Raw genomic sequence first — 26,638 nt, 5'->3', positions numbered from 1 at the left:
ACAAAACTAAGAATCGTAGAAAGGTGAAATTTTGATTCGTATAATCTGTGATCATTTCCCTGTTCAACATTTTTTTTTGTTTTTTTCCATTATACATATTTAAAAATCTGATTATAAAATAAAGTCGATCTACTTACGTTTTCGTGTTGCCAACAAATTTTCAGTCCATCACTGGTAAATACTACGGTTTCAAAAAATGATAGTCATTATTATTTATTTTTCTTAAGTATGTTGATTCCTAAAACTAGATTGCAATTATTTATATAGTTTTCTTATAAATAAAGTTAAAAAAATAATATAAAACATCATCAACGGTAAAAATAATGAAAAAATTGAGCTGTTCGAAATAATTTTACTATAATACTTATGGAATTTTGGTTCATACAGATTAATGAAAACTTTATTTAGATGGAAAAACATTAATTTCAATATACAGAGAAACAAATTAATACAATCACAATATAAATAATAAATCCTATCAACCCAGAATAAACTCCTGTAAGGATATTGAAAGACAAATGCTGATCAAAAAGGAGGACATTATGGAAAGATGGAAAGGCTACTTCACACACTGCAACACTTTTAATGCATGCAATGCCTTCCTTAATAATTTGGATAATGAAAATAATGGAAACGTACTAAAGTGATGACCGTTAAAAATAGACCTGCTGGAAAGATACGTCTACGTCAATAATTTATTAAAAAGGAGAGTTTCCGATATTTCTTATTTGAAAGATGACGTCATAATGTCACGCCTTCGAATTGCCCCAATTTGGGGATGTCTCCTCTGGGGGTCTAGAGAGGCCGTGTGTGTTTGTGTACACCGCTTTTATGGTGGGAGATCGCTTGCAGTGCTTAAGCGCATCTCGCTGACAGCAGTATCAAAAAGCGTTTCACGCTGAAAAGCGAAAAAATTTAGGTCTCCAGAGATAATATACATCTCGCGTTCCGAAAAAATGGTAAAAATTTAATAAATAGTAAAAGTATAAAACAAATTAAAATCGCCATTTTAGTCCATTCCGAGGTATTTATTTGTCACTCCCAAGTCCAAATAACAGACGATGGCCAGCAACCAGCATACCGAGAGAAGAAAAAGAATCTATATGGGTTACAATAATAAATCTCATATTAATGTAGTTTCCTTGTGCGAACAGGTGCTACTTATCGCCGGTGTATTGTAAAAAGTGCGAATCAACCAAAATGCTATTTTACAGGAGGAGGATTTTTAACTTTTTTGACATTTATTTATTAATTATCTATGGATGATTATAAATTTCTAACAAATACATAATAAAGCTTGGAGGATCTACTGTCTTGATGGTATAAAAAAATGTAAAAACTTGTATAAAAAGGTCAGAAAAATTATTTTAAATGGATATTCGCCCTTTATGTGTGTTAAAAATCCGAAACAGTTGCACGTTCACCCTTGAGTGTGTGGGTTTATTAGGGAATAATTATAAGGAAAGTAATTTTATTATGTTTATAATATTTTTTTTAAACTCTTAGAAAACAAAAAAATATAATAGTGAAAGTTAAATTAAATAAAAACCATATTCTAGTAAAAATTAAGAGTGTTTTTGTCCTTAAAAGGCATATTATACATAATCAAAATAATTATGGAACATCAGATTATTTTTTATTTAGTAAGGATAAATAAGGATAAACTGGACTGGAGATACAAAATGAATAAAGTTGTGTGAAATATTGTTTACACGCTGCCTTTTGGGGTTTTCAATAGTTATACTGTCTGAAATATATTGTCTCTGTTCATCTTGGTTGCCATCGTTTTCACAGAGTTTCCAAAATTCCCCAAAAATCATGTCCTTTTCTTCCTCTAAAATTCTGTCACTGCAAATGTACATTTTCTGCAGAAAAATTAAATCGTTTCCTATGTTGAACAACATTTCCCGTCGCAGTTTTATACTCTTTTCTAGTGGCTCTCAGCTGTTTTTTTCTTTCCATTTCCGGTATTTTATCTTAATGTGTATTTTCAAAAGCTTATTAATCAAATGATTTTTTAATTTACTTTTATAACGATATTTCTGCCCACGTTCATTACAAATAAATGCGGACACAAAGCTCTCTGTTTTCTTATCCAAAATCAAATAGTTTTCAGCACTTCGACAAAAGTGATCACTTGAGACTAGAGTTGGGTTCCAGGAATTTCCCGACGGGAATTCTCGAGAAATTTTCAAACCCGAATCTCGAGAATAGAAATTTTAAACATCTCGGGAAATCCCGGATCTCGACAATCTTTTCTCGGGATTCGGGATTTCTTTATTATCAAATATTTGAAAAAACGATTTTCTATATATATGAAAAAGTGGACAGAAAACGCAAAACGTTCAAAGACTGATCGGGGCATTTAAGACGAATAAGCCAACGTCGACTCCAAATGAGCGCAATTTTTGCAACATCAGGGTATTTTGTATCTCAAAATCGTATGCGATTGTCAGACGCAGCGATTGACAGTCTGTGTTTTGAAATTCTATTTTAATAAGTAGGTAATGTTTTTAATTATTTTTGTTTTCGTACTTTTATTTTTTTTGTCTTACATAAATAAAATAAATCATATTTTTTTGGAATTTGTCTGTTTTTACACTGATTATAAGATTTTTACAGGTTTTTTTTTAAATTTCCCGATATCTCGAAAATTCAAAATTTTATCATTTCGGGAAATCTCGAATCTCGAGTTTGAGATTTTTTCGGGAAATACCCAACTCTACTTGAGACAGCAATTACTTGGTTGGATTGGATTTCTGAAGATTTCTCAGGTAAAATCGCCAGCGAATTAGTGTAAAAAACGGTAGCGTAACTCAATCTTTCTGCAATAATTACACCTAATGTGAACTGAACTAATTTAACCACTGTTGTCCTCGAGACAATCTGAAATACAATAAAATAACGAGTAGGTATCACTTTTTCGTAATTTTAAGCGTGTCAGAAAGAAAGAAAGTAGAAAGAAGGAAGTGTTAAAAAGAATGAATATACTATTAATAAGTAGGTATGTTATGTATGCATATGCAAACAATATTAATATGTTAATGTAAAATTACAATATTACATAACGAAACAAAAATTGCTTAACAACTGTACAACACGAAAAATTAAACAAGAAAACTTAAATCTCGCCCATTTTGAGGTAAAGTATGTTGTATCACTCGATGAATACTTAATATTGAATACAAATGCTGTCCTATTAGTAGAAAAAGCAAATAACTATATTTCAAACTAATGTTTAACAAGTTGTCAACTTAAACATTCTTTTATCACTAATGGCTCGATGACATTGAGCTACTTTACAAGCTGCTTGTTGGCGAATTTACAATCTGCTTGTAAACTCGCCAAGTGTCATCATCGAACAAGCTAACAAGCAGATTGTAAGCAGTCTATCGAGAAAAGTTGAATGCCGGGCCACTTTACACGTTACACGCTGGCGTGTGGGCCGATCTGCGTCTGCGCAGTAGAGCGATAGTGGTTAACCAGCCGGTAAAAAAACGAACTATTCAATACATCCTGTCAAAATAGTACCAAACATGATGGTTTCTAATCACTAGCTTGTTGGCTTCTGAGCGAGTGGAAAGTTTTGTGTGTCATCATCACAATCGCATTAGCTGACTCGTCCGCTTTGCCGCGAACACCAGAAATCTCTTCCGATGTCACCTGTGTGGAACCAGCCGACGGCAGAAATATTGGGTAATATTATCCTGTGAAGATTTAATTGTCACCCTCACATCCGATTTTGCCCATTGATATACCTCTGTCCAGTGTCGCAGCTCAATTGTTGTTGTGCAGAGGATGATTTTCGTTCCTAGGAAATAGTCCTTCGACCATTTCTCAGATGTCTGAAGAGTTAACTGGAGAAATCTTGAAACAGGCAACCATTCCCAGAATGTCTCGTCTCTTTTTATGCATAAATTAAATGCCTCCGGTGCATTATTAGTCGATGGAGTTCGCTCGGCAACTCCTTCGTACCAATTGTGGCGAGTGGTTAGCCACTGAATATTAAAATACGTAATAATGTTCGATTCACCTATGTCAAGCCATTTGTTTATAAAAAGCGGCACTGCATTTTGAAACACTTTTGTATTAGGCGCCAACTGCAGCAAATCAACGTCCGCCATGACCGCCATCCTGTAACGGGCATCGACCAAAGAGTCCACTTTCTTGTTAGTAGCACATTATTTGTAATTTATCGACCCCAATTACATGACAAATGCATTTTGTATGGCAGGGGATGCATTCGAGATGAGATAATCAGGATTAATTGTCTGGTTTACATTGCAGACACCCGTAACTAGGGCTCGAAAAATGAAAATAAAGTCTGCAATTTGCTCATGGGAGCAGACTGCTATTACAGTAACATTAAACTGCCGACCAGCATCAGTGCACCCTTTAACCAGTACACGCATCCCTTCCCATACCAATTTGTATGTTGCATCTGTGTGTATATTTTTACCTTTAACAGCATTTTTTAAGAGCCGATTAGTTATGCTATATTTAAATCTATGTGCAATCACATATGCGGTATCATCACACCCTGGTACCGTTGCATGGTCCAAGCACCACTGCTCTAGTTCGCCCAGACTAATCTGGCTTGGTCCATAAATATCTTTCTTCATTCTAGATAAATAATTATTCAATTGTGTTTTTTTAGAATTGATATCCTTTTTCTAACAAAATTTGCGTCATTTTTTTCGGTTTCACTTTCAATTCGAATAGTGCATTTATTTCCAATTTTAATTCTTCAGAGAGCCTTACTGGTGCCAAGTCTTCCGCATGGGTATGGGGGTCAGTCGCTTTAAATAAAAACACATTGTCGGACCTGCTATCAAAAAGTAAATATACTCCAGCATCACATTGCTGCGCCCTCTTTTTGACTGCATTACAGCGATAATAAATTTTACTTCCTTCAATTGTTGAATTTCTATAGTGAAAGCTCCAAATTTTTTCAGCTTTCACTGCGGTCTCGGCATCTTCCTTGCAGTCATACGTCATAATTTTCTCCCAAGTTCTCTCCCTCTTCATTCTTCGATGTGCATTGTTAAATGTTGGATTAAGGGTAACATCTTCCGTCAATTCATCTGACATATACATCTCCAAGTACCCTTCCATTTTTTTAGATACAAACAGCAACTAAAAGATTAAAAAAATATATTGATATAGTTATAGTAGGTACGTATTAATGCTTACGTCAAATTTTGACAATAAATATTAACCTGTTCAGGGTTTAAATTACGATGATAAATATAGATGTGCGAAAACCATAAGCGATTTTGACACATTTCAGCGGTAGACCGCCGTAAAATGTCTCTGATGCTTGTCACGCCGCGCATCGTCAATGGCATTTCAAACAAATAAACCCAACTATCAGACTTTCAATGTATGCCATCGTTTTAGCCAGTCCACTGAAGGTTTTTAACCATTGGCTCCAGCTTAGGGCCGGTAAGGTAAAACAATTCTCAAAATCCTAGCTTCTGTCAAGTACACGCCACGTAAATGCAGCAGTCATTTCATTAATGGAAAACGACAAAATGGTAACAGCGATTCGAATGGCGAAAAATTAGTGGTCATAGCTTTCACTTAATCTCCCAACGGGAATTAATGTTATTCTTACTTAATAAGCAAAGGAGTATTGGTAATATATATTATAATAATATTGATGAAATAATAAAAATTTTACATACCTCTTTGTAGACAGCGAATGAATCTATTGTTTCTCGACTAAGTACCGCATTCAGATTAAATTTTGATAATTAATATACCACGTGCTCGTGTATTAAATATAATGCCACGTGATATTATAATAAAAATATTTTACTTCAGGGCAAGTCACAATAATTGTTTACACGACTCGACAATGGGAAGACGATGGAAGGAAAGAATGATAAATAGAAATTGAAAGGACGCTTGGCTTGTAAACATGTCAACGGTGATCAGTGTGGCCAGGTTATTATAAATTTTGAAAAAAATTAACAATATTTTCCCCAAATCAAAATGCCTAGTCAGTGTCGATCATCAATGAAGATACAAAAGAGTAGGTAGGTACCTACTATAAATAAAACTATTTGGTATAATAATAATTAATCGATTTCTGTAATTTTGAAATAAGCAAAATGTACTATTAATATGCCTTAATTGTCTCGATGTTATTAGTTTCGTTACCTACATATCTAAAAGATTTTTATTATACTTAGTTAATTATTGTTTTCTCATCGACATGTAAACCAGTAAGCAGCTACCTATCTATTTTATTTGAATAATTTAATATCATTATCACATAAACTCGATTTATTAGTTCGATCAATCATAATATTAGCTATTTCAATCTCATTCAAAATGTATGAAAAATTTGGTTGTAATAGTAAAATGAACAATATTTTACCGTATAACATTTTTAATAAAATTAAACATGCAATGAGGTATAATTTTTTCATTTTTACATACCTAGATAGGTATGTTATTTTAAAAAATATTTATATTTTATGAAAATATCCCTACATAATTATGACAATTTAATTAAGAGGACGTTCTACAGAAATGGCCTTGAGAATTGAAAATATGATTTTTTAACATGTGGTCCATAATATCTGGTCTACTAGTTAATATAAAAAGGTCGTGTCAAAGTTGTTTGTGTTAATAAATTTGCTCTGTGACTGATCCGACTCATATTTCACATTTATTTCATCAGGGCTGTCGAAGACATAAATCATAATATATATTTTTAATTTTAAATTTTTATTTATAATATATATTATTTAAGTTTTGTGCATCTAATGCCGGGTCCACACTGGCAACAAGTTAATTTGCTGGCAACCTCGTTAGATTTTACGATAATTATTGTAAAATTTCTTAAGCAATTATGGTAAGTATCGTAAAATTTAATGAGGTTGCCAGCAACTTGTTGCCAGTGTGGAAATGGCTTAAGGCGTATGGGTTTATTCGCAAGAATCAAATTTGACGTAAGCGCCATGAAAAATAACAATGCTCGAAGCGTAAAAAAACAAAAATCGCTTCGCTCTGCTTCTCATGTAGTAGATACGAAATCAGAGGTTTTAAAAGTGTTGAATTAATAATATTTTTTTCCTAACAAATTTTATAAACATTTTTGTAGTCGGTAGAATAAATTATAAGAATAAAAATAGTAGACCTCTAAATAAGAACCTCATATTATTGATATGCTGAATTTGTGAAGTGGCACCTTTTCTTGAACCTATCATATTTAGGTTCAAATTCAGTGCAAATATTTTTCAAAAAAAATCTAATACTAAAAAACACGAAAGTGTAAACAAATATAATTTTATTCATTTTCATAAGCTAACATTACAAATTATAAGTTTAAAACATTCACAAGATGGCATGAAAGATTTCTGTTATTATTGCGTTTTTATTAAATTATAAAAAAATGACTCATAAAAGAAAGCAATTCAATGAATATTTGTCGAGGAACGTTTTTTTTTTTAAATTTAGTACACAACAATTATGATTTAAGAAACAATTATTATAATAGCATGTATTTGACGGCAGTACGTTTTGGTCGCCGCGGAGGATTTCGGAACATTAGTGTATAGAAAATTAATAATTGGTTCCTTAATTAGTGTATTGGTTTAACGGTATGCAATGTATTAGAATAACTATTATAAATTGTTTTTTTTTTATAATTTTATTTTCTTTTCTATTGATAGCTATTAATTGATAATTGATATTATTATTTGTTAACTTGATAATTATTAAATTGAGGGTTTCTTATATCCATCGACCGTGTTAGTCTGATCAACGAGTTCAGGCAATACACAATTCATATAAATCTTGTCACTTGTGATGTGAAGAGTAATATTGTTTTTATTATTCAATGAAATAGGTTCTTACCTCAATATATGTTTTACTTGAGTTAAATAATTACTAATAAATGCCTAAGGTGATTCCATTCAATTCAACTCGGCATTAAATATATTAAATTCTAAAAGTTTTGTACTATTTCATTTGAGTCGTTTTATGCGATCCTGGTTTCGCCTTTCGACATCGTCAGGATGCGCACTCCTCAAATATACACTGACAACGAAAGCAGCTAATTCTCACTTAACAATAAATTAATACAATAAAGTAAGGTAAAAACTTTATCACCTACCTATTAAGTCAAAGTGCACAATGAAAAATTTAACAAACAATTAATTATGAATAGTTGAATTGTGGCAGTATGAAAAAAAAAGATTTTACCACAAACCATCTGAAAAATACATACATCATAAAACATATACGTGATTTTGTGCCCCAAAACACTTATTTTATTATTATTTTGACGATTGGGAAAATTATGACACATGTTTCAGTGGCCATTACTATGACAGCATTCGAAAACGTATTTTACTTTAAATTTTCTACAAATTTACTATTTGTGACATAAACCACTTAAGATCGATAATAAATAGACCTTGAAAAATAATATTATTTTGTTTCTATTGATAATGCCAATAAACATACTCCTGGATACGTCCCTTTGAAAATAACAAAACATGGCGACCCAGGTACATAAAAACTGTATTAAGCCCAACCAAGTAGGTATTTATCAAAATAATTAAAGTCCACCTATATTTTATCTAAACTGCTCAAGTCCAAAATATTTTTTTTTATAAATGTTGCACCGAACGAATACCTTTAGGACTTCTTTGTAGCCATCGTGGTTATAAGATTCAATTATCTTACAATATCTCACATGCTGCAACCATTTGTATTACAAGATAATAAATAATATAATATAACTACATTTTTCTCAGTTTGACATTCACTGGTATTTTATGATGTTTGATTTGTCAACACAAATTATAACACCTGGTCTACGTTATGTGGTCTTGCCAATTTGATTGTTACTGCAATGCGAGTAAAGGTCATTTTTCTATGAGTTAAAATACTGTTCGCGACGGATAAAATTTTGGAAAAAAAAGACGTCCTCACCCGTTGAAATTCACAAGCCTACTAAGGTTAGAAATGAGAAATTAGAAAAACTATATGAATTAATCGATCAAATGGTCTCTTTTTGTTAATTTTGCAAAATAATTATATATCTAAATTGTCTGAAAATAGGATAAATACATGAAAACGTACGACGTGTTTTGGTAATATAGCGTCACTAATTGTACCGAATTTATAGGGTTTTATTTATTTTTTCATTGTTAATTATTATTTATAGTATTACGGAAATGTTATATTATAATAAAAAAATATTTTTATTGTGCAGTATATATTATTTTGTGAGAAAAAATCATTCAAAATTGGCTGATGTATACTCAAACTAAAATGGCTTTAAAATCTTTATTTTTCTGAAATTAAAAAAAGTACGTGAGTTAATCAATGAAATGTATTGTTTTACCCATTTCTTTCATACAATATATACCTGCAAAACTATTATTAAGTTCAAAAATTCACTGTGGCGTGACAGTCGTTTTGGCCAATTTCGAAAACAGGACCGACTATTTGTCATTTATTTTAAAAAGTAAAGCGAATCAGAAAATTTTAATGACACAAAAAGTGTTATTTGAATATTATTTATTAGATTTTAAATAAATAAAGTGTTTATTATGTGTCAATTCGTGTTAAACGTCCTTGCCATTTCCACGATTCTGAGAAGACAGGAAAAAACGGGTCCAATGGCCTTAATATCCACTGTGGTTCACGTAGTGGCATGGACCTGGGGTTAGCTAATTCAGGAAGTCAACACCCATGATAGAATTTTTTCCAGTTTTGGTTGCATTATATTCCAAAACTCTTCTGTAAAAATCGTTTCCGAGTTTATAAATGGAAATTTCTCGGTGTACATAGTAAACAAACCTACGAATAAAAAAAGACAAAAAGGAACATACTGATTCATCGCAGTAAAATCTGGTAATCAAATTCGCCATTTTGAAAAGCGACGATTTTGCGTAAACAAATATCACGTGGTCTGTACGTGTGCGGCAAACTTCGAATGTGTTTGTAATTTTGTGCAAAGTGCGAATGTAATGTTTTCAAATAATTGATATGGATTAATTATACCATCGTATTATTTTCTCGAAATCATAAACATACTATAATAGTATTTGAGTATCAACCTATGTTCAATTTGAATTGGGTTATAATAATAATATACCCGTATATATATCAATAGTATGTTTGCTACAAAATCCACCCAAGTTATCAGTACGTACTTGCACAGGTTTGATTAAAAACCATGATGAAATTAACATTTAAAAAATATGAATGCTTAATATTATTTTGACAGCCCTGTTTTCTGATCGGCTTCATGTCGCAGGTGTTCATAAAATAATAATAATTCTCCGCGCGGCAGAAATTATCAGTAATAATAATAATATTTCTTGAAATAAAATCTCCGATGATTAGTGATTTTTGCGAAAAGATCGATTTAAATTGACGTAGTTACGACGCCGAGGTCCTTTTTATACTTAATTATATTTGAACGGCGGGCTCTTCAGCAGGCCCTTAATGATATTAATTATGTCCTTAGATGTTTTTATGAATAATACAAGTTATCCGGGAGAATAATATCCATAAACAAGTTCCTGATATGTATTCGGTACAATAAATTTAAATAGCCATGATTGAAACGATACCTAGTAAGTATTGAGATGAATTATTATAATAATTTATTATTTTTTATGTAGCCACAAGCAATATTAAATTATTAAACGAGCAATAATAATTTTAATCTATTTTAACAGCTAATGTAGGTACGATCTTAGATGCATGTTTAGTTATTACTATAAGTAGGTACAATAATAATTTGATGAATTACAATAATTCGAAGTCACTCCGTTATCCAATACGTATAGGTACCTAGGTAGGTACTCGAATTTTTTTCAAAGTTGAAATAATCCATTAACTCACACTTAACTTTAAGCTAGGTATCAGTAATTTTGCATGCCATTTCAATTATTGAAGACAAATAATTCACAATAATTTCAATAAAAATAATTTATAAAACGGGTTTTTTCAATTTGACAATAATAGTTTAATATATTTTTAATTTCCATAATATTAAATTTGTAAACTGTCAATCAATCAATTAATTGATCACTAATTATTATATTTTGGGTACCTATAAAGTTATCGGAAATAAGGTTATCTGTCTTCCCTTTGTGGTGTGCCCATTTACTTACCTAGCTCTTTTTGCTGCACCTTCGATACTTCTGAGTAAGTGTTCTTTTAATAATCACAATAATGGTTATTTGTACCGAATATTCATGAATATGGCGTGTGATCATTAGACTAATATACTCAACTTCCGAGGAAGGTAACCCTATATTGCTCTGCATCCCATATAAAGTAATTTACTTGTCAAATTATCATAATAATAATAGATATAATATGTTGTATCTACTGACATACGTAATTTAAATAATGAATAGTTAGTTTTACAACCGATATTTTATTATTATTACTTGATCAAACATTATTTTACCCTCCACATTGCAACTGGCGACATTATTCTGACGTTTCGAAATAAATACTTACCAATGATTAAAGATTCTTAAACTTGAAATTTAAAAACTTATCTAAATTGTCTATTAATACTTACATGAAAAATACACGCCTATACGAAATATAATACATATTGTCAGTAAATACAGTTTTTCACCAAGCTATCGTCATACTCAGCAGGTTGGTATCTTCCACTTGTCAAACGGCTAAAAATGTTGGGTTCATTCATTCAAAACATAAACTTCCGTCGGCTGACATTTTATTTAGACATACCTAACCAATTCCAATCTCTTCGGACATAACTATTATTACCATAACAAGGCAAACTCTTAATAATTAAGAGGAGCATGCATAGAACATTAAAGAACACCTATAATTATTGACAGGCATAAACGAGAATACGATGACAGTTGAACATTTTTTTTGTATTTAGTGACGTCACACGTATTACGATTCAATTAAGTAGATCTGTTTATTTACCAGAGCATCTATTCTATACACAAGACTGATATCGGCCGCTATCGGCAACTATCGAGGGAGGTTTTCATTTTATTGTGTCGAAGTATTAGCAGTTCTTGTAACAATAACAAGAAGTTGGTTGTAATTGTTACAATGCGTGCTAATACTTCGACATAAAAATGAAAAACTACCCTCGATAGCAATCTTGTGTAAAGAATAGATGTGCAGAGGCACCTAGCGCAAAAGTACGAAGCTTGCACACATTTATATTTTTATAAAAATCGATGTTTTTTAAAATGAATATAAAAAATATTAAAACAATGAATAAGTAAAAATCACTTAAGCACATCATAGAAAACTTAATAAACTAATACCTTAGTAATATGACATTAAAATATATGTCCCTTAGTAATAATAAGACGGGGTCCTTTGACAAATTCACATGTTATAACATTTTTTTTAATTGTAAGTTTATCTTTGACTTTAATGTTTTCAGATAGGTAGGTACTTACATATTTATTAATTATTATAGTTAAAATTGTGAATAATCAAAAATATGTATATCGCCTTAAACCCTGCGAAACCAAACCGTAACAGAATATACTTTGTCCTTTGAGTCCTTTTGTGCAATTTCATGCTACCAGATTTTATACATCAGTAATTATTACATAAATAACTAGATTGCGTGTTTTTGTGTTTTTTCATGGTACCTGACTGTCTGTAAAGTAATTTTGTTAATCACATTTCATTGTTGTTTAATTTATTAAAATGCATCCCTCTAAGTCGGACGAAACCGGACCTAATTTATTGATTAAATGTGGAATAAGTATAACAAAAAATAGCGTTTTATTAAATTCAACAACAATACAATGTAGTTCAAAAGTTTTTCGCCAGAATGAGTCTTTTTATGCAATTTTATGCACGAGTAATTATAATAAAGTAGTTTTTCTCGAGATTGTGTCATTCTGTATTTAATGCTACTAGACGTTATGCACGAGTAATTACATTTATCACATTATAACTTTCCAACAGTATGAGTCAATTTGTGCCTTTTCATGCTACCAGACGTCGTGCATGAGTAATTGCATTTGTCACAGTTAACTGGCTTTTCACCAGAATGAGTCATTTTGTGTGTTTTCATACTACTAGACGTCGTGCACGAGTAATTGCAGTTACCACAGTTAAATGACTTTTCACCAGAATGAGTCATTTTGTGTTTTTTTATGTCACTTGATTGTCTGCATGAGTATTTGCACTTATCACATTTAAATTGTTTTCCACCAGAATGAGTCATTTTGTGTCTTTTCATGTGACCAGATTGTGTGCATGAGTAATTGCATATATCACATTTAAATGGCTTTTCACCAGAATGAGTCATTTTGTGTGTTTTCATACTACCAGACGTCGTGCATGAGTAATTGCATTTATCACATTTAAATGGCTTTTCACCAGAATGAGCCATTTTGTGTGTTTTCATACTAGTAGACGTCGTGCACGAGTAATTGCAGTTACCACAGTTAAATGGCTTTTCACCAGAATGAGTCATTTTGTGTTTTTTTATGTCACTTGATTGTCTACATGAGTATTTGCACTTATCACATTTAAATGGTTTTTCACCAAAATGACTCATTTCGTGTCTTTTCAAGTGACCAGATTGTTTGCATGAGTAATTGCATATATCACATTTAAATGGCTTTTCACCAGAATGAGTCATTTTGTGTGTTTTCATTTGTCCAGGTTGATTGCATGAGTAATTGCATGTATCACATTTAAATGGCTTTTCATCACAATGTGTCATTTTGTGTTTTTTCATGCCATCTGATCGTTTGCATGAATAATTGCATGTATCACATTTAAATGGCATTTCACCAGAATGACTAATTTTGTGTCTTTTAATGTGACTTGACTGTCTGCATGAGTAATTGCACTTATCAAATTTAAATGGTTTTTCACCATAATGACTCATTTCGTGTATTTTCATGTGACTTGACTGTCTGCATGAGTAATTGCATTTATCACATTTAAATGGTTTTTCACCAGAATGACTCATTTTGTGTCTTTTCATGTCACTTGACTGTCTACATGAGTAATTGCACTTATCACATTTAAATGGTTTTTCACCAGAATGACTCATTTCGTGTCTTTTCATGTGACTTGACTGTCTGCATGAGTAATTGCATTTATCACAGTTAAATGGCTTTTTTCCCGAATGAGTCATTTTGAGTGATTTCACGACTTGACCAGAACGTATTCTTGAAAAATGACCATCGTGACATTTAACCAGCCTTGCAACGGAATCGGTCGTTTTCGCAATTGTGGTTTTGTGTATCGCTTTGTGAAGCAACATTAGGTCGAACGACGAAAAAAAATCAAAACAGATACTGCACACAAAATTTTCTTCATCAAACGATTTTTTTTTCAGTCGTATAACAGCCACTAATAATTCTGTGTTTACCATATTCGATTGAAAAATAGCACGTTTACTATTGCGACAGGCGACATCTTCGTACCTTTCAATATATTCCTTGAGTTCTTGCTTAAGCTCTTGTTCCTCAATGTGTATGTCTTCGCTAGACGCTTGTGCTTCAGTCATGTACCAGGACGATATGAGACTCGCGACATTGGCCGGTACAGTACTTCTAGCGATAGTCTAAAAATACATTTAAAAGTATTAAAAAATTATGAGACTTTTAAATAACCGGTCATAATTACCATTAAGTACCATGTCAGTCGTAGCGATTCTAATCATGCACAAAACACTTTAATCGGATTTCTTGTTTAAATTATTACAATATGTATTTCTCCATCGTTTATCCATTCTTAATTCACATGTTTTGTTTAAACGCTCTCCACAATTTTGTATATATAGATATAAATACTTATATATTTAAAAAATATGTTAATTTTTTGTCTTTTCATTAGTCTTCCTCAATTTTCTTAGGTAATTTCTTTATATTTCTTACTTTTTATATTGTTATGCTTAACTATATTATAATTTATATATGGAAACTTTGTTGCTAAGGTCAAATACTGTCGGGGAGATGATATCAGTAAGTTAAGACCCAACCATACACCAATGGTAAATGCACATTGATCATTCATTAATAATATAACGTTAAAATATTACGACGTAAATGAGCAAATAAAAAACAAAATAAGAATTATTTTAAAAACACACACATGATGCATCAGACCTATAATAAAGTAAAGCCATCTCAATTCACCTATTGCGCGGAGCAGCGCCATCTTAATAAATAGAAATGCTCTGACAAGTGAACACGACAAGAACTCTATAGAACAGTGTTACGTTACGTTCGCGTGCCAAAATTTCCCAAATATAATCGTTCGACTGTCTGACGTGCCGAGCAGTTTTTCATTAAAAAATTAAAAAGTAGTTTTTAAGAATTCTATTAAAAGAATATTATTTCGGCCACATTATGAGAGGACAAAAATACAGCATTCCCCAACTTGTCATTCAAAGAAAGATCAATGGAAGCGTAGCAAAGGACGGCGCCGCATTTCGTGGCTTAAGAACCTCCGTGATTGGTACGAGTGCAGCTCCACCGAACTGTGCCGGGTAGCAGACGACACAGATAAGTACGCCTTGATGGTGGCCGACCTCCGCTAGGGGATGGCACAATAAGAAGAAGAATTAAAAACGGTTAAAAATCACAATGAGAGATTCTATCTTTCACCGTGTTTCTAGAAGAAGGCATATCTTTTGTTCTTCGAATATATTTTTCCTTGTTTTTACATTTTACAAAAAGGTCGTGGGAGCATTTTAACCACGCTTCTTTTATAGCTTTCCCAAAACTGAACGGTTTTCCATTTTCACTGTCTGTCAGAATTACTACTACTAGCTCCACCAAGTCTTTGTTTCTTATTTCGGGCAGGCATTTTTGTTGGTACCAATTAAATTGTTTGTTACTGTATTATTTAGCTTGGTTCTTTACACACAACATGACACCAGAATTGCTGCGATCAGATGAGGCATTCTCTCGCTACAGTGAGCTCAAGCATTTTAAATCGATCAAAATCAGAAGTTCGCGGAGCTGCTTTTTCCGCCGCCTGATGAGTGCGATAATATTATGTGTCATGCATAACGCATTAGGAGCGATATGTTCAATTATATATTTACGTTAAACATAAATTCTTGAAGAGTATTTGCCTATTATTTTTTTATAAAATATGATCTGTCATTTATGCACGAATTTCGTCGGTTCCGTTTGCGCATCTATTGGTAAATAGCACTGGTAAAAATAATATTAAAAACTGTAGAAAATACGCAAAGCTATGTCGTCATTATTTTTTAATAGTGTATAAGTACTTATATTTATTTTTATCAGTTTTTGTATTTTTTTTATTAAGTATTATAAATTAAAATTATTTTTATTAAATTTAATTATTATTAAAACATTCACGTGCCATATTTCATCACTGCTATAGAATAATGATTGGTCAGCAGTGGGAGGAGCAGGAAAGGTGAGACCACTCGTTATCGACAAGTTTCCGAATGCTTAGGCTTGTACTTGAGTCGGCGTTGCACGGAGTGATCGATCGATTAAAACCGACTGTGGTACTGGGTGATGTAAATTGGTACATAATCTTTGTTTTTACTTCGATTTTTGGAGTCCCGAACATACTTCAATTTAAATCAAGCAAAATCTTAAAAAGCTTGACATAATCATAATTATTAATAGATACTTATGTCATTTTATAAAACGCGTTTTCTATCAGAAACCTTGTTTTTTCAGATTTTTAATTCCATCGTGTACAAATTAATTATTTTAATGTCGTCATTTAACACTTTCTATAAACCTACTCGATATATGTGAGAACGTGACTATGGTGTGGTACTTTATATAATTATTAAAATCCAGAATGTGGTTCTCGTTGACCTCATGTATGCCCATCCCTAATTTATTGTCTGCTGGTTTGCAGCTGTCTTGAAAATGGGATTAGTTTGATTTACATAGATGATATACCCGACACTACGAAAGGTGGAAGATAGAATTTTGTATACACAATAGAAACGCACGTGGTTCGTAGCACAGAGTTTTATATTTATCGGTTGGGTTCACAACAAAAAAAAAACATACACCACACAATATCAATACACATTAACACAATTATGAAGTTTTACACGGTTTTTAAATTTTTAACAGCCCTAAATTTATTAAAGATGGGCGCCGTAGGCTGTCAATTATAATCTAAGGTTCAACGGGACACACAGTCCGTTGTGTTTCGGAGACTCCGGCTAACTGCCTCGCCAGCCTGGACACCTACCGTCTCGCGGCCAGGTCTCCTTTTTTGGCTTTATCGCTGTCCCTTTCAATCTACCCCTGAACGTCCACCCCTCTCTATCATTCTTGCCCGCAGCAGAATGCTTGGCCTTTGCCTGGGTTTTACCGTAAGGGTCGTCCAGGTCACCTTTTTTTGCTAGGTAGTTGAAAGTTACAGCGATTTCTAAGAATTGAGCCCAAAAGAAACAACATTTATAGTTAATTAATACAAAGCATCGTATTCATACGGCGGCGATAAAAGGACTTTGGCTTGGCAGAATACAAGAAACATGAATGTGGCATCCATATCTTCGCTCGTACTTCCTTAAGGGGTCCTCCATGCACGTAGAAACGTGGAGGTATCATGCCTATATCATAATTACTTCACTAACGTTAACACATAACAAATCGATAATACCAACGTTTTTTGCATAAAGAAATAGTTTGACTTTGATAACTGATGAAAAACAGGAATGTATATTTATAACAAAAACACTGAAATTTGATTTGCGATTTTTTTATTATTCAATACGAAACGAGAAAGACCTTATAATTATGTTGATTTGCAGACAATATGGGATCTAATTTTGACAGCTGAACAGTGGGATCACTCGTTTGAGAAATGCTTGTACATAAAGATATTATGCTCATGCTTTGTATCGTAAAATGGCGCTGCTAATGTTCACAATATTATGTATGGATGAAATATAGAAAGTAATTTTTAAGTACGCACAAGTAGGGCACTGTTAAAATTCATTGAAATAGGATCGTTCAAAATATTCTGCGGAATGACGAAACCACAGACTTACTATGTCGCCTTGCCAGAATGTGACGTGGGCATAATGTCATCGAAGGATCATTCTGCTACCTACAAACAATACTGTTATGACAAAAGTACTTTCTGAAAGAATCGGTCGATTGGTCATCATCAGTGACAGACATCACATTCAAATACTGTAGGTCAATGCACCCACTCACACTACACCAGATAAATAGGTAAGTAAGTGAAATAGTTGTACGAAGCGTGTATAACCGAGACGAGGATAATATGTACTTACCTTTTGAAATTTAGTCACAAAGGTGTGATAGGGTACATAGCCAATGGAAGAAAATATCGCATAATATACAATTACCTGCTGTACTGGTCCGTTATCTGAATGCGAACATCCAGGTGTTGGATCTTCATCGTGGAATGGGTGTTTTGCGTCTGCAGCGAATTCTCGTTTAACGTAAACCAGCTGGAGGTCAATCTCGGGATTAATTTCAGCGAGACGCGTTGCCGGTATCTGAAAGAAACGTTATACATTTTTGTTATCATATAAAAAACAATTTTGAGCACGCGTACTTATTTTATGACAATACTTACTTATATAATTGAGGTAAGTACCTAGCTGTCATAATGTATGTCAAAAGGTTTTTGAAAGAAAGTTTGACATCCTCGTATGTTCTTAAACAATTTGTAATAAATATAAACCTATCGTAGGTATTCTGCTAAAATAATTATAAAAAATCGCAGGAAAGGACTTAATAAATAAAAACTAACCTCAAAATCGCAACTGAAATCTTCTGTGTTCTCCTGCTTTATATAGGTGCGCGTGTCAGGGTTGTTTTGATGGCTAGTCGTTACATCAAACTTGTCTTCCGTACCAGATTGGTCTCCATCACATTCTCGCTTGACTTCCATGTTTGCGTATCAACAATCGTATGCAATGTGCTAGAGACAACTTTCTGTTCTGTTGTATATAAGTGTTGCCGAAAAACAGTTAATAATATTCCATGTAGCATTTATCTGAAAAACAAGAATGTACATATGCTAATGTCAAGAACACCGACTAAACGTAGAACTTTAATCGTAACTAAAACGTATGTCCTGTCGCTGGAAATTAGCAGAGAGAGGATCCGTCACGAAAAAGATATCGTCAGTGTTGCTATCATAGGAGAAAAAAAACAATTGGATTAATTTGTTATTATATACCGAGATGCGCTGTTCTCGTTATGATGGAGGAAATGCTGACGATCATTTTCATACCATTGTTTTGTTTAGACAACATAATACTTAAACCTATTATTAAATTGTGTCACCATGTTAAGTGCGTATTTTTATTAAGGTATTGCTCCCGGAAATACTTTTCAGTATGTCGGCAACACTATTCTAACATTACCTTGAAAGGATCCTGTCTGTCACGTAACACGTTGCTTCTGGAATATATACACTTAACATGGATGTAAAGCAAGAATGTGATGGATAACACTCGGATATAGAAGACAAGCCTTTGTTTGACACGCTGACGAGCCGTCCAATCAACCCGGACCCTTGCACTCATGTAACGCAAGAGAATGCGGACATTTCAAGTTGCAATTTCGTGGTTAGTTTTTGGAAACTAAATTCTTTTACAATCACTTTAGATTGAGAATTATAACGATTGGTATACTATTATAATAATATGTTGCTTATTTACAATCTATGTAAGGTCATTCGATGACATTAAACGTGGTTTCAAAAGAATACTTTATTAAGCAATTTGGCAGCTACGATACATCTGTGATATTAGAGGTTAGGTTAGGTTATCTACTAATTCTTGTTAAATATAAATATTATACAATGTTATATTATGGTGATTACGAGACCCGAAACTGTTTTCACCGTGTTTACAAAATGTAATAATGCTTCTTTCAGTACCTTAATATGGCGGACCTCTCTAATATAAAATCTGAGACAGATGATCAACCAGCTGTCGTCAAGCGTGAGATAATTGAAGATATAACACACCCATTATATAATGATGAATACCCTCAACCGGGTTGTTCGAATTCAGATTACAGGCCAATTGTAAGTAGTTATAGTGTGTGCTGTCTTATATAGAAGGTTGGAATTCGAAATTCAACTCTGAAACTCATTTCTCCATTATTAATTCGCTCACACTGATATTTTAAAACAATTTATGTGTACCTAGGTTTATAAATCTTTCGTCAAATCATGAGCATTCATTTATGATGATTTATACATCATAATTATTCGAATGTAAAGCAATAGTTAATGCGATTATCTAAAATTGCGATTAATTGTATGGTGAATAAAATTAATGGCCCGTGAGTCCTTTTTAGGTAGGTAATACAAGGTAAGCCTATTGTCTATAAAAACTACTTGCAGTCGTTAAATACGTGAAATGGGGTGAGAATAGACCAATTATTCTATTTTCAAAACTTTTTGTAACAGATTAATGTTGTAACCCTCAAATTCTACTAAATTATCTACCATGCTACACGACAACATAAATTCAGGCGTTCCAGCTAATGGGTTTGACAGGTCAAAACTGGCGCACTGCGCATGCGTTATAAGTAAACCGGAATAATTTTAGATTTAACGTTTAGTTCACTGTAACAGCTGACTTCAAAATATTTTCTGACCGTCAGAAGTGGTTTGGTCGGAAACGTCAAACCACCTTCACGATTTGTCATTGTAATAACTGTCAAGGAGGACCTAGCCTAAAAACGATGTCATTTATTATATTCCGTACCTATGGTATGTTCTCTACATCATATTATTGCGTTACCTATGAACATTTTAATAATTTTAGGATTAAGAAAAATTGAGATTCTTCCGCATTTATATAATTCGTGAGATGTTCATATTAATATTTTAGACATTTACACAGTAAGAGTTCAGTAGAATAAGGTCGGTTTATTATAGCGTAGTAACCGATACCTATTATTCATTAGTAACCGTATGCGAACAATAAATCGATTTTGGGCGTATTTTCCCATGATTCCACACAAATTTTGTACCTACCTATGCATAGAGTTCGATTCGATATCATTACTTGTTTGGTATTTAGTGAGAGGTGGTAGGATTCGCTACTCGACTGAAAAATTACAACAAGATGGATTGACTAGACTAAATGATTTTACTAAAATACCCGACTTAATTTGTCTGTTCGTACACGTTTAGTTACTAAATTATTCGCCACTCGACTAAACTACTCGCCTGACCCGGAGCGGGCTTAAGGGTGTTTCCATTAGCGCAGCGACAAAATTAAACCGCATTGACGTGCCCATTCAATCGTGAAGACTCAACACCTGAAGGGCAAAATGAAGCAGTACGCAAACAAGAAGCAAAACGCAACATTATCTTCAAAGGAGGTATAGTGCTTCGAACGGTATCCAATAATGCAACCGAAATACTGAATGGATATTTATGATCGTGTAAGAGTTTGCATTATATTTTTGATTATGCTCACATGACATGATCAACCCAACTAGCGGGTTGACATTAGATTTTCCAGCCTGGAAATGACCTGCCAATGGTTTCGATAACCGGAATCGTTTCACAAACGCCTCGTCTGTCATTTTGAATGGATCCGTCCGGTAACCAGATCTTAACAACAAAATTTCAGCGTGAATCACTTCCATTTTGGGTACGTGTATAATAACCTAAAATGTAGTAATGACATTTTAATATTATTTAATCAGTTCTTATTAGTTATTATTGAATTCTTAAAACGATTGATTGTTAAAGTACGTAGCAAATTTATCCTTAAAGAAGCTACTTACTTCACAATTTACCTTATAATAGTGTTATTACAATATTCAGTACCTACGAAAATGTGAACGGAACTTCAAATGTATTTTACATTTGCCACTCTTTGACTGTCGGCGGCTACCTTACTACATGGCACTGGTGTCGTTAACTTTGGTTGGGAAGAAATAATTTATGATATACCCATACATAGATTTTATTCTTGCGCGCCCGGCAAAACGTAACTTCGTTAATATAAAATTTTAACAATTAAAAACTAAATACATGCAATACTATCTCAATAACACGAAATGGAACGCAATTTTTAATGAACCCACGAGCCGGGACGGTATCTTGTAAAATTTTACGAACCAGAATAGCGCCCCGGTCTATTTCGAGCCCTGATTGGACCATCACTGATTGTAACTTGGGAACTATCTTACATTGATCATTCATTTGTTGAACTCTGATTTATGATAATTTAACCATGTTGCGTGTTCGCAACACATAAAAATAGTATTGGAGGGCCATTTTAGAAAAAATACGTATTTTTTATAGGAGAAAAAGGTTGCATTTAATTTATTTTGAATAAAATGACAGTATTCTCCGATCGTAGATATCTACCACATCATGCAGACTGCATTGTATATAGGTACGTACTTGTTGTATGTTATCAATGTCATCCATATATGCAATGTGTTTCATTTATGCTTCATTTTTTAATAAATTAAGATCGATGATTTCACTAGAATGTGAATCGCAAAAAAGCAGTGCATTTATTTGATGTAATTGAGTCTGTAGGGTCTCACCTAGATTGGACTCCATGTACGCCAATTTTGTCTATTATCCAATCCGTATAGTCAAAAATGAGCGTCATCGCATAAGTAAAAGATTATTTTGACAATTTGGAATCGGTGAGCGATCGTTACTCTATTCATGGTTGCCTGTCTAAATACTGTTCATAAATGTCAAAAAGCATGCGCAGTATCAGCTCGGTATGACAGCTAACCCGTTCGTTGGTTCTATCTAAGCAAACAACAATCAGAAAGGCAAATGACATTTAATGAAAATCGGGCTCAATTTACCGAGAGTACACCGCAGAGAAACGGCAGATTTTTTTACAATACTTGAAAGCATCTAAGCGACACCTTTTGAGCATAGACAATCATTGAAAAAATTGGTATTATATGGCTAAATCGCTATTATAAGCGTAGACAATAAGTACAAATATAAAATTCTTTTACAATGAATAAAATTCAAACATTTTCAATAAGGTATCTAATAAAATACGCCGTTTTCAAAAATCAGTATAGCATATTAGAGTTCGTCAATGCATTTCATAAAATTTTAATAATTATAAAGTTAAATTTGACACAAAGACACACATGCTTAAACTTTCGTATAAAAACGCTCTAAATAGGTAGGTATGTATGCAAAAATAAGGAACATTTTTCAAAATTACGTTATAGATAACAATATTTTTTATATAAAATTTAGCCGTGTTAACTAAACGATATTGTTATTATTTCAGATAATTCCGACTTAAATTTAATCAATAAAATAAGAAATACGAGTGAAAATGGCTCGAATGGCTTTTATTTACTCTTTGATTAGTGATTGTTTTTATAAGATAATATAATATATCCATAGTCGGTATTCCGTCTTTATTTTGTATTCATTTAATTAAATGTATAATAAATAAAACAGGATCCAGTTTATGAGCCCCACGAAAACATTTCGCTTCCACAAACAAATGGCCCGGTCAAATAGCCTCGATAAACGGCTCTCACTGATTGAAATTAAACGTCAATGGTTTTCATTAAAATGCCACCTTTCCTACTTAAAACTTACCTTTCGGCATAATTTACCAATCATAAATATTCATGAAGCGTGTTATATTATATTAAACTAACCTTGTATTTTTTTTAATCTCAATTTTCTCGGTTATGCGTTAATACGGAATACTGAATATATATATAAATTACAATCTTATAAGAACAATCACCAATCAAAGAGTAACTAAAAGCCACCCAAGCCATTTTCACTCGTATTTCTTATTGTATTGATAAATTTGAGTCGGAATTATCTCAAATTATAAAAATGTCGTTTAGTTAACACAGCTCAATTTTATATATAAAATATTGTTCTCTATAACGTAATTTTGAAAAATGTTCCTTATTTTCGCATACCTACCTACCTATTTAGAGCGTTTTTATACGAAGATTTAACGCTCGCACAAACCAACGCAAATATTCTCCAAGTACTCCGTCAAAATATCCCGAAAAAAGCACCCACCATCGGTACGGAAGGTCCGGTCAAAAGAGTTTCAAAAAAGCCAACGCCGCTGATTCTCCCTACTTACCTGTTGTTAATGAACAAACGTAACATTTATTTACGTAGGGGATCAAAAGATACAATGAAAGCCATCAATTTGTCATATATTTGGCTATTTTTTGAGACTCTTTTGACCGGATCTTCCATATCGATGCAGGTGCTTCTTTTGGGTTTTTTGACGGGGTAAATGCGAATGGATGGCAGTGTCAGAGACAAATTATAACTTTATGAATTTTTTTATGAAATGTATGAATTAACTTTGGCGAACTCTATCTATACTGATTTTTGAAAATGGCGAATTTTATTAATTTAAAATGTTTGAATTTTATACATTGTAAATGATTTTTATATTTGTACTTATTGTCTACGCTTATAATAGCGTTTTAGCCATATATTAGCGGTTTTTTTTCTATGATTGTCTATGCTCAAAAAATCTCGCTTAGATGCTTTCAACTATTGAAAAAAGAAATTTGACGTTTATCGAGGGTGTACGGTCGTAATATAGAACCCAGAACACGATATAATTATTGTTTTCTATGATGATGTATACACACATATAAGTGCATTGTTTTGAACCACCTATGGATCTTTCCGTAACAATATTTGACTCTCACTTCGCTATTTAATAATGTCTGAATTAGCTGAAAAACAAAAGCGTCATAAAAACAAATTGAAAGTTATAACTCATAATTGATAATATTGATTTCGACTTTTACGATTTTTCTAGGTCTCTTCCAAGGGATTTTTTACAAGGCATCACGATACAGATGAGAGTCAACAATCCTCTGACGATGGCATCCAGGATAGAACGATACAGTATTCAGAAGTGACTAAAGAAGAGAATCACATTAAACAAGAAATCTTAGAACGAGATGCGCCAAAGGAAATTCGACTTATTCTTAGAAGAGTAATCCATTTCTCACGTAATTTCATTTGTTGCATTTGTAACGAAGTTTTAGGATGCGGAAATGCTCTAAAAACTCACAAAATGGTGCACATGGAGGTGTTTCCTGATCAAAATCAAAGCATAGTAGTCTCACAACATAGCAATGTCAAAGTACATACAAAGACAATTACTGGTGAAAAACCTTATAAATGCAAACTATGTTCATATAGAAGTACGATATCTAGTATGAATTCACATACAATTCACAAATGACACATTCCGGTGAAAAACCTTACAAATGCAATATATGTTCATATGGGTCCTCGAGACTCGATGATCTTAAAAAACATAAAATGACACATACCGGTGAAAAACCTTATAAATGTAATGTATGTTCATATGGGTCCACGAGACTCGGTGATCTTAAGAAACATACAATGAAACATACTGGTGAAAAACCTTATAAATGCAATGTGTGTTCATATAGATGCTCGCAGATTAATGATCTTAAAAGACATAAAATGACACATTCCGGTGAAAACCCTTATAAATGCAATGTATGTTCATATGGGTCCTCGAGACTAGATGATCTCAAAAAACATAAAATGGCTCATACCGGTGAAAAACCTTATAAATGTAATGTATGTTCATATGATTCCTTGAGATTCAGTGATCTTAAGCAACATAAAATGACACATACTGGTGAAAAACCTTATAAATGCAATGTGTGTTCATTTAGATTCTCGAAATCTGGTTATCTTAAAACACATCAAATGACACATACTGGTGAAAAACCTTATAAATGCAATGTATGTTCATATAGATGCTCGCAACTTGGTAATCTTATAAAACATGAAATGACACATACTGGTGAAAAACCTTATAAATGCAATGTATGTTCATATAGATGCTCGCAACTTGGTAATCTTATAAAACATAAAATGACACATACTGGTGAAAAACCTTATAAATGCAAAGTTTGTTCATATAGATGCTCACAACTTGGTAATCTTATAAAACATGAAATGAGACATGTTGGTGAATAACCTTTTTAAAACAATATTATTCATATTAGTTGTATAAAATATTATTACGAAAATGTACGAAAATACTATTCATACTAAAATAGTATTTTCAAGTGACCCACGAAATGTTAGTATGATTTGGAATTATGCTAAGAGACTTCAGAGCGACATTTTTTCTTGAAGGCGCAGTGTCGTGTCTAGCTAACAAGGGAAAACAATTTAAATATAATGAATTATGACAATTACAAATTGAAATTTCTCTTAACGTGTTTACTGTCAACAAATGGTGATACTGCATTGTATTATTAATTTAATAAATCGCAAAATAATAAATACATATTTTACTTTTACTTTTTAATAAATCTGGACCGGTTTCGTCCTCTTCAAAAGGACATTATTAACTTTAGAATTGTCTCTTGAGGAAGTACTATAAATTTTGCGTTTTATTAATTTAACCAATAATATATATAGGAATATTATATAATTATTTTTTAGGTTCATTATCTTGAGTAACAATGAGCCACCTTTTTAGTTTCACCGTCTGCTTGAAGGGTGGTTATATGGATTATTATAACACAAAAGGATTACACTGGTTTATAATGTTGAAACAAGCGTTGCTTTCTGTTGGCATGGTATATCCGCCGCGTGGGCAGTGGACCCTTGC

General features: G+C 32.6%; 2 protein-coding genes across 2 annotated transcripts in view; one reads left to right on the top strand and one right to left on the bottom strand.

Moving 5' to 3' along the window:
* Positions 1-26,638, top strand: part of LOC147077495 (uncharacterized) — a 394,824-nt gene that overhangs the window by 10,745 nt on the left and 357,441 nt on the right. The gene's annotated exons all lie outside the window — the stretch shown is intronic.
* The window catches only part of LOC147077500 (uncharacterized), a 197,535-nt gene continuing 174,507 nt past the window's right edge, over positions 3,611-26,638 (bottom strand). Inside the window, exons 2-4 of the mRNA XM_085941708.1 lie at positions 18,347-18,499; positions 14,442-14,581; positions 3,611-3,707 (exon numbers count right to left, since the gene is read on the bottom strand). Of these exons, the coding sequence (XP_085797834.1) occupies positions 3,611-3,707; positions 14,442-14,581; positions 18,347-18,499 (390 nt within the window). The remainder of the gene's footprint in view (positions 3,708-14,441; positions 14,582-18,346; positions 18,500-26,638) is intronic.

This window comes from Rhyacophila brunnea, unplaced genomic scaffold, assembly GCF_057557595.1.
Source record: "Rhyacophila brunnea isolate RB1 unplaced genomic scaffold, BYU_Rbru_1.0 scaffold_13, whole genome shotgun sequence".
Taxonomy (NCBI): domain Eukaryota; kingdom Metazoa; phylum Arthropoda; class Insecta; order Trichoptera; family Rhyacophilidae; genus Rhyacophila; species Rhyacophila brunnea.
The sequence above is the reverse complement of the archived record's forward strand: the minus strand, read 5'-3'. Positions and strand labels throughout refer to the sequence as shown.